This window comes from Cebidichthys violaceus, unplaced genomic scaffold (assembly GCF_023349555.1).
Source record: "Cebidichthys violaceus isolate CVI_PGR_0920_01 unplaced genomic scaffold, fCebVio1.0.p SCAF_26, whole genome shotgun sequence".
NCBI lineage: Eukaryota > Metazoa > Chordata > Actinopteri > Perciformes > Stichaeidae > Cebidichthys > Cebidichthys violaceus.
This window is the reverse complement of record NW_027176439.1, coordinates 3,271,452-3,286,348: the sequence shown is the minus strand read 5'-3', so window position 1 is coordinate 3,286,348 and position 14,897 is coordinate 3,271,452. Positions and strand designations below refer to the sequence as shown.

At 42.2% G+C, this 14,897-nt stretch overlaps 2 protein-coding genes across 2 annotated transcripts in view; both read left to right on the top strand.

Moving 5' to 3' along the window:
- Positions 1-3,314, top strand: part of srrm4 (serine/arginine repetitive matrix 4) — a 62,092-nt gene extending 58,778 nt beyond the window's left edge. Inside the window, exon 13 of the mRNA XM_068720910.1 lies at positions 305-3,314. Coding sequence (XP_068577011.1) covers positions 305-569 — 265 coding nt within the window. The 3' untranslated portion in view covers positions 570-3,314. The remainder of the gene's footprint in view (positions 1-304) is intronic.
- Positions 3,315-3,631: 317 nt separating this feature from the next.
- On the top strand, positions 3,632-14,731 carry hspb8 (heat shock protein b8). The gene is made up of 3 exons (XM_068721116.1): positions 3,632-4,438; positions 8,269-8,332; positions 13,451-14,731. The coding sequence occupies exons 1-3, from the start codon at positions 4,018-4,020 to the stop codon at positions 13,626-13,628; spliced, it is 663 nt and encodes a 220-aa protein (XP_068577217.1). The 5' UTR covers positions 3,632-4,017; the 3' UTR covers positions 13,629-14,731.
- Positions 14,732-14,897: the final 166 nt, after the last annotated feature.

Below are 14,897 nucleotides of genomic sequence, written 5' to 3'. Positions count from 1 at the left end.
ACACTACTTCTTTAGGTTTCGGCAACAGAGGTACTTGATCAGCTTTAGGAGAAGATTGTGGTTTGAGTTAAAATAACTACATTTGCCACCTTGCAAAGTCGACATACGTCTCCTGTAATTTCTGTTTTGATGGAACTCTCTCTCATGTTCGACAGCTAGCCGCTAACTTTGTCTGTCTGCCTGTTTGGTGCTGAGCAGTGACTTTATTAGATGCGGCTTAAAGGTTTAGTCAAATTCACGTTGCAGCTTTAACATCCTTACCGTCTGTCAGTTTCACACCACTTACTCTCTTTGCTCCCCACAGTGCCAGGAAGCGACCGATCCCTTACTTCCGACCGAGCCCTTCCTCCAGCAGCCGCTCCACCAGCGCGTCGTCCTGGAGCAGCCTCTTCACGCGCAGCCGCAGCCGCAGCCCGCTCCACGGCATCAGCCGCAGCCGGAGCCGGAGCCACAGTTACTCCTCCTACCGGAGCTACAGCCGCAGCTCGTCCTGGAACTCCATCTTCGGGACCCGCAGTCGCAGCCGGAGTCGCGGTTCGCTGCACAAACGCCACAAAACCAGGCATTAGGGTTTCCCGAGAGAGTGGGACGGAGGCCTCGCGGCCGTGTTTCAGCGGTGGACGTCGGAGCAGCCGGACTGCGTGCTCTCCGCTTTTGAGTGGAAATGTCCCCCCCCCCCCGCAGGGGGTTCGTCCACATCTTTCATTGAGGCGAGTCTTGTTCTCTCTGCCCACTGAGACCACTGGAGACTGAATGTCTTTCTGTTTGTTTGTTTCGTTCCTGTACTGCATCCTCTTGCATCAGCACTCAAAATGGCCTGAGACTGTTCATCTCTTAGATATCTGCAATAGAAACTGCACATGAAACAGAAACAGTGTTCCTGTGTTTGGTCAACTCACATGGCTGCTGCTTGCTTCATGTCCATTCACTTCCCATTAAGTTATTCTCTTAAACTTATGCTTAATATTTAGTTTTAAAATGGATAGTTCGTTGAAATAATGCATAGTAAGGCCTGAAGGTACCAAGAAGGGTTGAAATTACTTCATTTTTGAGGGCAATATGTGTCGGCTAAAGCAAGAGCAGGTGCAGCGCTTTCACAAGACGTCGGGCGTTTACCGTCCCACGTCAGGTCTGTCCGTTGTGGATTTTGCGCCGAGTAAGCGTCGAGGTAACATTGGAGCCGTTGGATCCGAGCGTTTTACGAAAAAAAGGCTTCGGAGGGATCGTTGTCAGGAATAAAGAAAAAGGTTTATTGCTCTGATCTCTGCGCTTCACGAGGTGGAGAACAAACAGCGTTCCCTCTGAAAAATGAAACGGCGAGGTCGGCCTGACGGCGAGCAAAGCTGGCTGTCAGCTCAAATGTCAAGTTAATTTATCCTCTGATCAAGTGGGAAACAATTGAAATGTCAGTCCATGTAATACAACGGAGAGCGATCGAAGCGCCGCACAGGGACAAAATCTTCACGCCGTCAGAGGAGGTATTTTGCTTGACAGCTCATAATGAATCTGTTTCGGGGAACAAAAAGGATACTTTGAACAGTTTTTTTTAATTGTGCAGCACCATCCATATTTATTGTTTATTTAATATTTATTGGTTTTGTTGTCCCTCTCAGTGGTGGTCAATCTTTCTATGCAACACTGTCAATTTTAAAGTTATTATGACACTGCCGTATTTTTATGTTTGGTTTGTTGTCACTCTCATATATGTCTGTTAAATAGGAAGCTACAGACAGCAGCTAGGTTAGCTTAGCATAAAGACTGGAAACAAGCTGGCTTGGCTTTGTTAAAAGGTCAATCTGACAGCACCTCGAAAGCTCACTAATAAGAAAATATCTTATGTGTTTAATCCGTAGAAAAAGTTAAAGTTACTGTGAGGAACTGGTTATGAAACACTATCAATGTATTACTGATGCTTCTATATGACCTTCATAAGTAAATGAGAGCATCAGAGAGAAGATTTATTCGTCTATTTCTATATAATTATTCCTAATGCTCCTCGTCGGTGCGGGGGGTCAGACCCAGATCCGGGACACGGAGGAACTAGAACCAAGACCTCGTGTAGCAGACTGTCAGACCCCTGCTGCAGCAAAAATGAGAGGTTTTCTAAAGGGAGTCTGGTGCTCGGAAACACTACCGCTTTTGACCACAGGGACCGCCAAAATCAACACAAAATGAAAGTTCCTTGTAGTAACTTTAAGTGTAAAAGTGTACGGGAGGTTTATTTGCCGGACTGTTTCTCGGCAGACATCCTGAAATCTCTCACCGTTTATCTGGAAACCTCGAGCCTTTTTATGTACGGATTAAACAAGATATTAAATGTTTAAGACGGATTCAGATTAGCTGTTTCTCGTCCGTATGCTAAGCTAACCACCTGCTAATCAAAACTTCCTATTTACCACACGCACACACGAGAGTGTTATCCATCTTCTCTCTGCGCATTCTCTCTAAGTGTCAAAAATGGTTCTAAAAAAAAAGTGAACTTCAAGGCGGCTTTGCCTCCAGAGTTTGAATCTGCGAAGGCAGTTTGAAACTGCCTCTCCGTATAATTAGAAGTTGTATTTCTCAATCACTTCAAATCCATCATGCTGTCTGTGTAACTGCTCCGGGCCCGACAGACTGCTCTCTATGCACTCGATACTCTCAGCTTATTTCCCTGAATGTCAACGAAATTGGACGAATGAGGGAAATGTGACGCAGGAAGAGGAAGGGACTCGGCACGAAACGTCATCCACGAACTCTGAAGCGGCGATGGTGGAAGATTTGTGCAGTCGAGTCGATAACGTTTTCTAGATGGCCCCCCCCCCCCCCCTGTCTCACAATGTAAAGTTTACATCAGTTCTTGTGCAAAGTAATTTTGGAATATGTAATTACTGTGGTGTAAATACGCATCTGCATTGTATAGATTGTACAAAAAGGTGTGATTATTTAAACTTGCAGAATGTGATTTGGGCCTTGTTGGATGTTAAAAACGTTGGCGTGGATACGATGCATTGACTAGTGGACGGAGGAGGAGACAAGATACCCGTCAATGGACTCTAGGTGTCTTTGCGCTACAGATATTCCTCCGGTCATGTCTTTTGTTATCATAAAAAAAAATAGAAAAAAAAAATCCCAATAACAAAGTCATGTAGCAATAGTGACCCAGTGTTTCAGTGTTAAGTCATGCACATGGAGGAGCGTTTGGTTTTACATGCTGTCACATTTGATCTCGTGTCAGTGGGAACTCCACATTGTAAGAACATTGTCATCCTCTCCTTTCACTGCGTGTGTAGAATAAGCTCTATGAAATCATGTCCTGAATTAAAAACGTCTTGTTTTACGTCCTGAAGACGCACTTCTTGAAACACGACCCCCCCCCCCCCCCCCCCTGTTTTATCCGTACTGTGACATCAGTGTGTTTGAGGCTCTGCGTTATTCTGCTATTAAAAAGCCAGTGAGTCACCGAGAGGAGCTCCAGCTCTGAGTGAGTGACATGTGGACTCTAACTTCATCTGGTGAAAAAGGGGGGAGGCTGGTCTTTGGTCAGCTGTTGCGCCTGCGCTGCAAAAAATATCCACATCAGCAAGTCATATCATCTTAATTTAACTCCTAATCTGTTTCTTTTGACGCTAATAAACAGACGGCACAGATTACACGGAGTAGAACAAGGCGTTATTGTATCATGTTCTCTTTATTTTAAGGATTTTAAGGCTCTGTTTGACTTCTTAAACGGATACTTTTTGCAGTGCGCGTGCTTTCCAGATCCTCCCAGCACCTTCCGGACTCGTCGTCTTGTGAAATCCCCGTCCAGTATAAAACCCGCAGCCAAGAGGGGCTCATTTTTTTAAGAAAAGCAGTGCACTCCTTGACGGTGCGTAGTTGGATAAACTGGTGACCGTGTTGTTATGCGCAACATCCGAGACAGATACAGTTTTACCTCGCATAGATTACAGTAGTTCTGTATTTGAATTGTTAAAGAAAAGTTTTGGTTCGGGGTAGTTTGATCCAAACAGCAGAACTTGAACTGGTCATCCGGACATGGCAGAGGGAGACTTCTACACGATGGGAAGCCGGCAGAGGTTTCCACGGGATCCGTTTGGAGAGTCCCCGTTCAGGGATCAGCTCGGGTCTCGGTTTATGGAGGATGACTTTGGGATGCCGTCTTTCCCCGAAGATTTGGCAATGGACTGGCCGGGCTGGGCTCGGCCTGGTCGGCTCGGCACGCGCCTCAGCACGTCGCCCTTCGGCAGCGGTTTACGCACGGGTTTCCCCTCGCGGCAGTCCGCGGGAGGCCCCGCGGTGTACACGAGCAGGTACGGCGAGCCGTCCTCCCGGGGCTCCCCGACCACAACCACCACCAGCACCGGGGGGGAGCCCTGGAAAGTTTGCGTGAACGTCCACAGCTTCAAACCAGAGGAGTTAACCATCAAAACGAGGGACGGATTTGTAGAAGTGTCAGGTGAGTTGGGATGATGTCGCAGAGGCCTAAACTGAACTGAAACAGGGTTTTATTTTTCTGAAGGATAAATCACTTTATAGTCAGGTTCATTAAGGAGAAGGGTCTTACTTTTGGTATCAATGACTGGAGGTCAGCGTGAACCCACGGTGACATCCATCAGCTCAGAAAGCACATTTAAAAACAACAAGCGCCTTTAAAAATGGGGATTTAATCATCCAAAAACATAATCAGAATGAAAATAATAGTACATTTAACGCATATTGCACTTGAAACACATTGAATAGAATATAAACTTAATAAATTGTGTAAATAGTATCATCTTTTTGTGAAAGTGTTGTAACTTCCATTAAGGACATTGAGGTCATGCCCTCAGTATAAGGTAATATTAAATAGTATTACATAATATGTTTAAAAGGTGTACTCTGCAATTTCTTAAGAGTCAAAATCTATGAATGTTTCTTTTTGGACAAACTATGCTAGAATTAAATTATGTAATGTTGTTTTCTGAGGTAAAAAATGTGTCATGAAATGAAGAATTAAAGCATATAGACCTGAATTAAGTAAGATAACAGTTCAAATACGATATAATTGAACTTCTACAGTATATTTATAATATAAACGTAATAAATGATCATTTAATTGAGGGAATTCGGATTCTTGACCTCCGTATTTCTAAAACTTCTCATCCCTTCAATATATTTTTTTCATTTTTACGACTTGCCGGTCACATTTAGACAAAATATCTTGAACAACCATCACGTGAGGCATAAAACTTGCACAGAACAACGTGTGCTCCTGTAAACTACGCGGTAAAAGCATCAGTCCAGCCAAATGCAAAGCCAGAATCTTCTCTCTCAGGATCTTCGCTCCGAGCTGACTGAGAAACACCAACGCTCTTTCTCTTTGGCAGCAGCTTTGGAAGCAGCACAATGAAAGCCTCGGCGGCACAACGTGGTCTCAGCGTTAATTACTCTTGATATGGGAGAGCTAAACAGATTTTGGGGCCTGGGACTCTTTATGTTGGCAGGCGGCTCCTCGAGCTCGGACACCTGTTTCAGATTCCTGGAGAATCACTCCCTCAGTCACCCACAAGCTCGATTTAGATTTAAGGCAAGGCCCGTGACAACAGTCTCTGTTTACAATAAGACGAGCCGCCGCTATACAGCCGGAGAGATCGTTCTTGGAAACAGTTTTTCTGTTTCCTGCTGGTGTCGCGTTCTTGCTCAGTCACTGGTTATGAGAGTAAGTTACAGAAATGGCTTCCTCGTGTCAGTGCTTCACAGAGAGACGGCTGAATTCCAGGGATACCCGGGGCCCAGGAGGGCGCAGCGGACAGCAGGGCCCCTGACTCTGAGTTTTTTATAAACACATTGTTGGTATGCCAGTTGGGTCATTCAATCAGCGCCATGTTGGGCCTGTTAGTGACTCGACCGACCCCCCCCCCCCCCCCGGATCTAAAAGTGTGACATACAGGAAGAGTGATACAAGCATGCTGGAGGTGTTCAGTACATGAAGGAACAAATGTTAAACACAGAATCGTCCAGATGAACTCAATGAACTCGTCGTCGCTTACAGTTCACCTGAGCGGTGCCATGAGCGCGTTTTAGATCCGCTGATTGAAATTATTAATCTTAATTTTTTTTCTCTTTGAAGATGATTTATAATCTCATGGAAGAATTACAAAAATAATCCTGAAAGTACGATTTTAAGATGCAAGCTAAACTCACAAAAACATTTTTTTAAAAGTGCATCGGTTAGCCTGTTGGCATTATAAATAGCACTTGTATGGGCCTAGTTCCCAACTGGACGGAGCTAATCTGACCAGCAACAGACTGAACTGACAAAGGAACCTTCCAGTCCCTGTAATGTCAGAGCAGAGGTTTCCTAAAGGGACTCTGGCGTTTGGAAACACTACCGCTTGTGTCCACAGGGGCCGCTAAATCAAACACAAAATGAACGTTCCTTTTAGTATCTTAAAGCTCTGTTTTTGGTCTCCACCAACTCCTGAGGTAGATATCCGTCTCTTTAGCTGCTGAATGCTCAGCTGTGTTCACCAGCTGGTCACTAGCTGTGTCGGTCGGACGTTGGTGTAGGGTGGGTAGCATGCAGTGGGTTTATTCCAATGTTTTCACCTGGTGCCACTGAAAAGGAAGTAGACGAGTGTAAATCGAATCGGTACAGTTGTTGGTCATAAAACCCCCAAAAAATTAGCTGAAAATCACTTTACTGATTATTCTCTGTCGATTTTTCACTACGAGCGCTACCTTTTATCTTTACACATAGACATTTGATCCGTTGTTTGTGGAAACATATTGATTAGAGAAGCTTTTAAAGAAGTGCGTGGTTGCGTTGGCTCTTTGTAGACTCACAAGGAAACTCAGTGAATGACACACGGCAGCAAAGGTATGAAAACTACAGTCCTTGTATCATACTTAATGACAACAATCAACAATAAATAGTCAATTTATAGGTAATAGTTAAGTTAATGTTTACTATTAACAAACAATGAAATGATGGTTAATAATCTTTACTACTATTAGTAATGCTATATTTTAAGTTTATCGTTTCATTCATTATAACATTTTATAAACTTTATTAATAATTTGTTAATGATCGCCAAATGATTTGTAAACCTTTTGAAGAAATTAACTTTGTTAATGGTTTGTAATGCATCTATAAACATTATTTTGAGGCTTTTATGAAGTTGAAGCTGATGATTATAATACCGTGTTAAATGGTTAATAGATACGTTTGTCAATGGTTCATAATTAGTTTCTGGTCCATCTATAATGTTTGTAAATGTTATACAAACAATGTCTTAAGATCATTAACAAATACTTAATATAGTATACACTATGTTATAATATCTGTAGCAATAAACTCTTAATAAACAGTTTACGAATGTAATCAGAATGTAATTGTTATCGTCTCTTACAATATATCATTTATAATATTTCATATTACACAAATTCATTTTAAAACACCTTTATAATAAATATGATCAAATATCATATTTAGTAAACATGATTAATTGTTATGTAAAAGTGAAATGACTATTAACTAAAGGTTAGTCAACTATCAAATGCTCATTTATTAATGATGGTTATTATAAAGTGTTTCCGTCCCGTCCGCCATCTCTCCTCCCAGAACATTCAGGATTATGAGAGTTACATAGAGCATCTGGAATTTGGCATCTCTGTCGTAAGAACCTTAAAAATAAGCGGCGGCAGCGCCTCGTTGGATGACTCTCTGACCAAACCTCCATTATTCATGACCCGGGAGCAGCTTTAAGTCTGGGTGAGGTTTTTAAATAATAATGTCATGACTTCACCGGTGATCTTAGCACAGTCCTCTCTAGAGTTTTGATTCCGCCCTCGATCTCCGGTGGAGTCCAGCACTTTGGGCAAGGCGGAGTCGTCACTGTGGGGGTATTGGGTAGCGCGCGCGGTGGAGTGCGGGCGGGGGGTCGAGGGGTGGAGTGGGCCGTGATATTTAGCAGCCCCAGAGCAGCTGCTGTAGCGAGCCCGAGAGATGCAACGGCCGTAAACCGAGCTAGCAGGAGGCGTTTCATCATTTCGTGTTCATTTCAACCCACCCAGTGGCCCCGACGTATAAAAAGCAGTGCCGCTGGTTGAACAATGGAAACCTGTGAGGGCCAAACGAAGCATGTGTTGATCCCAGTGTCATCACCGGCTTTTTAAATAATGTGATCAAATCAAACTCATTTATGATGCGTGACGTTGCTAAACTAACCAAACTAAAATACATATCTGAGCTTATTTAACTCTCACTTCTCTCACTTATTTTAATTTTGTTTTTTTTCCAAACAGGAAAACATGAAGAGAAGCAGGAAGAAGGAGGAATAGTCACAAAGAATTTCACAAAGAAGATACAGTGAGTATAATCTCAGGGATGAATGATGGATGCAAACTCTCTTTTGGTTTTCCACACTGCACATTATGGACACAAACCATATTTACAACATATGCAAGATATGCAATATGTTGAAGGCTGAAGTCTTGGGACCTTTAAGCCAAGTAATATATATATATGAATGCATTAATGGTTTCCAACCATAAACTTTAAAATTTTATTTTCTGCAGTTTTATACTAACAGTATGTCTTCACTTTAATTCCCTCTTTGTCTTGGCGTCGTTCTGTAAAGAATATTGTAGCTACTTGTTTGTTTGTTTTTTAAATAATAATTTATGTAACAGTTGTTTTGCTCTGTGTGTATTACCTTTGCCTGTTTGCTGAATACTAACATAATGGACAAAATGGACAGAAAACCCCATGAGAACGAAAATGCTAGTTAATCAGAAGCTAAGCTGGAAGACTTCGACTTTTTTATGGAGAACTCTTGAAGGAAAAGTTCTCCAACTAAGTGACCATTTGTGTATCATTTACTCGCTCGGTGTTGCCTCGACCTCTTGAGGAAAACCAGAGTATTACACTGCGTTGCGTGAGAGCTTGTATCGGGATGTTTTAATATACATTTTCTGTTGTTGATCGCGACCCCCATTTACCTCAATTCATCAAGACTTGGTTCGCCGTGGAGGCACGACAGAAAAATCAAGTTTTCCTTAAGAATTCAAGGAAACACAGGGAGAGTAATTGATATAAAAAACGGTCATTTTGTAGGTGAAGTACTCCTTTACATAGAAGAGTACATATATTTTAGAAATGCAGAGACTCACCTGACTCAACAACATTGACAACATACTGTATCGTTGCTGTTCATTTATCTCCTAATAATGTAAAAGTCAGTCCACAGCTCTCACTTAAAACGTTTTAAACGGCTTTAAGTGGACAAACAAAGTCTCCTATTAAAACTTGCCAACGCTCCCTAACACTAGAATGCTGATTCAGGCTCTATGTGTCGGCGCGTACGGCTGCGCCAACGTCTCGCATATTGTCGACCGTTCACGTCGGAACTCGTCCGAGCCAAACGGGTCACAGAAGTTTCCACAACCTGCCCGTCTCTCCTCCGCCTGTTTTTAATTGGGCAGCGAGAGGACTTCCAACGCCAAGTGCTGCTAATCGCTGGTGCGAATCGCTGGCGCGTCACTCCGGTTTCCGCTAATTTCCTGTTAGCTAATTAGTAAGCAGTTGTGCTCGCCCAGCACTGTTCATGTCACAATCCTGGTAATTGGAAAGCCCTCAGATCAGGCCCGTGCTCCTCAGCTAAGCAAAACATACACACTGAATGTGTGTGTGTATGTCTATATATAAATATATATATAAATAACTGACCTCGATACCCAAATCCTCTGCTCCATAAAATAACAGAGAGATAGCACAGAGCAGTCACAGTACTAGTTTGTATGGTTGAGGATGTACTTTAAATCAAGCACCAAGTACTTTTTCATTTTGTTCCTTATGCAAAGTAACTAAAAGCTGTCAGAATAAAATGGAATAAAATGCAAATATTTCCTCTGAATGTAGTGGAGTGGAATAACAAAGACGATAAGATGTGAGATAAGATTATCCTTTATTCCTTTAGTCCCGCAAAGTGCAACAACAAGAGGCATCAGTAAAAAAGCAAAAAACACAACTATAATAAATAAGTAATCAAACAGTAAAGATGTCATAAATAATTAAACCGTAAAACTAACAAAAACTAATATAAGATAGACCACATTACTGCACATAAAATGTGAAATGTTGCTATAGCGCGAAGCAGGAAATGAGAATATTTGATGTAGCTCATAATAAGTTTAGCTCCACAGTAAACATGTATTTGTGAATGTTACTGCACACTGCGCGTGTGACCCACAAATGAATGCAACAAGTCCATGCAGATATGAGTAGGAAGGGTGACGGCAGATTAAAGGGAAAGTAGTCGCTCCTAAAAAAGTAAAACGGCAGCAGTTCATTCCAGAAATGACTGATAGAACACACTGATGATTTACGGTAAACGGGTTCTAAGGGTGGGCTTTTCTGTTAAACATGAAACGTGTCCGGTATTAACCAAACATGTGTTTGTTGATTCAGCTCAGAGGGTGGAGAAAGACAACATGCAGTATGCTTTAAATGTTTTTGCACACTCGCCGTGTCCGGTCTCACTGTCTTGTCTCTGTTCTGTCTCTGCATCTCTGTCGGGGGGGGGGAGCATATTGGACAGTGTTTTGGCAGCTGTGCAAAATCAATGTGCGAGATAAAATGTGCGCTTGCCAGAAGTAAATAAACTCCCCGAGCTGGACAGATAAGGTTTCTGCTGGAGTCCCACGTTAATGGGCCGGCTGAGTGATTTGACTTTGTCAGAAGGGGCAACTTTGCTTCACAGCGATTGGCCCCTTGAAGAAACGTGGGGGGGGGTTATGAGTCATAAATACCCAGAAAAGAGTCTGCATTTTTGGACTTTTGATTCCCTCCTCTCAAAGTCAACAGGTTTTAAGTAAGGTGCCATTTAGAGATTTTAACGTTTTGTTCTACAATACAAAAACACGTCAAAATGTACCCCTCTTGAGAATTTTGAAGCTTTTAGGTGTCTAAAAAAAGGCGGTTGCTAACAAGTAGCTAGTCTGCCTTTTTCCTAGTGGTGGTGATGTGGAGTCATGTGACCGTGGTGTAGTACATTTGTATTATATATTTATAGTTTTTTTACGTCTGCTGATTATATTTAGACGTGGTGTTTATTTGTGAAGATGAATTGTAATGTTTTTTTTCTCCATCCTTTAACTTAACATCCTTTTTGGCACCACCATCGGATTCAATGTTTACAATACTTTAGTTTACAACCAAAATACCTGCAAAATGAACGGTTAGCTCATCAGCTTCAACCTTACTTCATGTTTAGTGGTAGTTTTAAGAACATGCTAACAAGTTAAGCTACGATGGTGAACATGGTAAAAAAGGATTTCTGCAATGAGATGCAACCTGTTGTTGGTGGGGGAAAAGGTCAATTACAAAAAATTAAATAAAGAGAAAGTTGCAGAATCAGCATGTTTTCACCTGCTAAACATCAGCATGTTAGCATGCTAGCTTTAGCATTTAGCTCAAAGCACTAACTACAGCCTGACAGAGTCGCTGTAGGATGACTGTAGATTCTTAGTCTAGATTCAATGTATCTGTTTATAGTGCATTCGCAAATATTATCATGAAGTAGAATGAAAAACTGCTATATATATATATATATATATGCATATTTTGATGATTGTTTGTATTCAAACCTCTGGGCCTCCTCCATCGTCCCATCCCCCCCCACATATACCTGAGCGCCTCTGTCCTTTTGAATGATGTGAAGACATTTTCATGGTCCTTCTTCCTGCAACTTGTATTCATTTCCTTTTTTTTAGCTTGAATTGAATCGCTCTCGTTCCCTCGCGGAGGTCATGTTTTCGATTTCGGTTTTGTTTATCTGTTTGTCGGCAGGATTACAGAAAAAAAAACTACCTGCCTGATTTTCATTAAAACTCTGTGGAAGGATGTAGCATGAGCAGGATTACAGGATTTATCTTTCACTTTTGTGCACATTGCCAGATACTATAGGGCATTTGGCCTTGGCAGAGTTCTGTTTAGCTTCTATCTAAATAGGATGCATTATAATCTGACTCTTCAGACTCTATATTTCTACCATAACAACTTTCTCCATCTTCTGTGTTATTTTCTTTTTCCCACCTATTGCACCCCTAGTGATTTAAGGAGGTGTGGGCCCTCTGTTTGATTTCCTTGGTGGACTTGCGATGGGTCTGGAGGGTGTTTTTGTTGCAGCGGACCTGTAAAGCTCAATGAGACGCTGTACGTGATATTTGCCCGCACAAATAGACCTGACCTGACCCCGCTGTCTGTCTGCTTCTGTGTGATGAAGCTCCAGTCCCTTCTGACTTATTTCTCAGTGAAGTGGGAAAGCCAGTGGAGGGTCCTCTCTAATTAAATGGAGTGCAAACCCACAGTCTCGGCCTCCTCGTCTGAACAGGGCAGCCTGATGTTTATATTAGCTCCCAGAGACACTTGGCTGCTCACACCGAAAACCCACAATACCCATATTTGGCCACACTGTCTGGACAAAGAACAGAGTTGCCTGGAATTCTTGTGTGTTTGCCTCTGAAGCCGTTCGGAGGACTTTCATTTCAAAGGGATGTGTGTTATTTTGATAAATAAACTTGAAATCAACTTGACAACTTAATACCAGTATCAGTTTGGTAATGTAACGTCATTAAATAGCATTGCTCCGGAGTTAAACCCTCACATACTGCAGCTCTGGCTGAACTTCTTGCAAGTTGCGCGAGCCAATTATCCCACTCTTCTCTGGTAAATATAACATTTTCAGTATGAGAAGTGTAAAAAAAAATATTAAGCAAAGAGTGGGGGGAAAAAATAAATTGGCGAACACAAAATTAGCTGTTGCCTGTATGACGGATGAGAGCAGCAGATTATGAAACTGTACACCGTTGGTGATTTACAGGTGTTAAACTTCTGCAGACAGACGCTCTCGTTAATTGGAATCGGGTTTATTTTGCACCTCACACCTGGAGCCCATGTGTGCTTTTCCTCTCCCTCGTCTTCGTCGCAGAGCTGCAGGATTTTTAATGAAAACTCCTTTTGAGTTCATCTCCCGGGTGTGAGATTTTGTGAGCGTAGAACAAGTGCTATAGGACAAGGCGAACAGTTTTAATAACCAAGCCAAGTCTGTCTCTCTTTTCTTTTTTTCTTCCTAAAAATACAGCGCTAAGATCATCTAACTGCAGGCTGTTTATTGGTATTGTGTCAGTAAAAAAATGCCCACAATTAACAATGTTTTGGCAGCAGCTCTTATGGAGGAAAAATCTCCCTAGATTTGCATGACCTCCCAGCAGGAAGTGAACTGTTTCTCTAGGCTGTTTCTCCTCGCCGCTCTCCTCCGTTTTTGTTGCTCCCACTCGTGCTTTTAAACATGCTGAACACACAGCAGCTCACGGATTTTACACCAAGTAAACTTCTGCTACTCTTAACATCTGAACTTCTACCCTTTGCATAAAAAAAAAAAAAAATCCCACTGACTCATTCTCACCTCTCTTGCTCTCTCACCAGGATCCCGATAGACGTGGACCCCGTGACCGTCTTCGCCTCCCTGTCCCCCGAGGGCGTCCTCATCATCGAAGCTCGGCAGACGCCTCCGTATTACCTCTTCAGCGACGAGGGCTCCCCGCAGGGTGGAGACGAGCAGGAGGTGGAGGCCCTCAAGCCCCAGGAGGCCCCCGCGGTCTAAAGCCCAGCGTCCTCGCCAACGTAACGAATCATCCTGCACTATTGATGACATGTTTGATAGGAAATGTGTGGCCTTCAGCCTAATGTTAATGTGTAAAATATGATGGGTGAGTCCTGTTTGAGGTCCTTATTAAAGCTGCACAAGGAAGAGATTTTAAGCATACAAGCAGATAAGTGAAGAGCTTCCTTTCCCGGCAGACAGAGATGCTCCACATCGGCCTCGTTGCCCAAATTAAATTCAGGCGTCACTTCTTTTTCATGTCAAAACCCAAAACTCAAATGTCCAGAAGAACCCAAAACGTAAGATGTTTTGTTTTTTTTAACTCTTTTATTACAATGATTGTTTTATTTCTTCCAGCAGACCCAGTCTGCGTCTCCCATGTATAACCGTTAAATGCATATCTTCAGAACTGCAGTGAAGTTTTATTGGATCTTTTTTTCCAAGTTCACAAACTTGTCTTGTGCAGCTTTAATATTATATATATATAGTTATATCCTGAGGTTATGCAGGCGCTGTTGGGCCGCTGATGCATTATAAGTCACAGCATTCTCACTAACCGGTAAGTTAATATGACACTGTATGTGAATCATAGTTGTATTTATGTTAACATGCAATTCATGTAGTGGAGGTTTTTGCATCGATTTGTATTTTATGTGATTTTATTTGGTTGAAAAAAACAAAACAAACGTGCCTTTTTATTTACTTGAGTGCCTTGACTTCCTTCAGTTCTACAGCTGTTTATCTTTTGAGTTGATGAATGTCACTTAAACTGACAAGAATCGAAAGCAAGTTACCTTTTGTGGCTTCATTACGGGGTGAATCGTATTCTACCAAAGTGTATTGTAAATATACTTCAATCATGTGCCAATTCATTCTAAATATTAATCTAAAGTGTTCCACGTTTTGCAACATGGTTTGCTTTTTTTTTTGTGTTTTTTTTCTTTCTTTTCTATTTGAGTGTTTCGGGAAGATGGCTGCATGGTTGCTGGAGCGGACAGTCTGTTTGCCAAAGACGTTTGTCTCCTGCATTCTTTTTTTTGTTGTTGTTGTTGTTGTTGACGTCTTTGTGTTGGCTGATGCAATAAAAAAAGATGTCCAGCCAATCTCCCAGTGTGTCTTAACATCTGTGTCTTTTTATTGAGAGCCTTGCCACTCTCTGGCCCGGTACCAAGGATCCAAGGGAGCCTGTGGTGTTATTGTTGGATAACAGAAGGAATTGGGCAGCAGATTAGCGGAGGGCTTAGTGCTGGCTGAGATTGGCACCGCCGT

Bases quoted from the DNA above. Each gene is read 5' to 3' on its own strand.
- hspb8 (XM_068721116.1), top strand. From the start codon at position 4,018: ATGGCAGAGGGAGACTTCTACACGATGGGAAGCCGGCAGAGGTTTCCA. The intron at 4,439-8,268 runs GTGAGTTGGGAT...TTTTCCAAACAG, and splicing joins CGGATTTGTAGAAGTGTCAG to GAAAACATGAAGAGAAGCAG. The intron at 8,333-13,450 runs GTGAGTATAATC...CTCTCTCACCAG, and splicing joins AATTTCACAAAGAAGATACA to GATCCCGATAGACGTGGACC.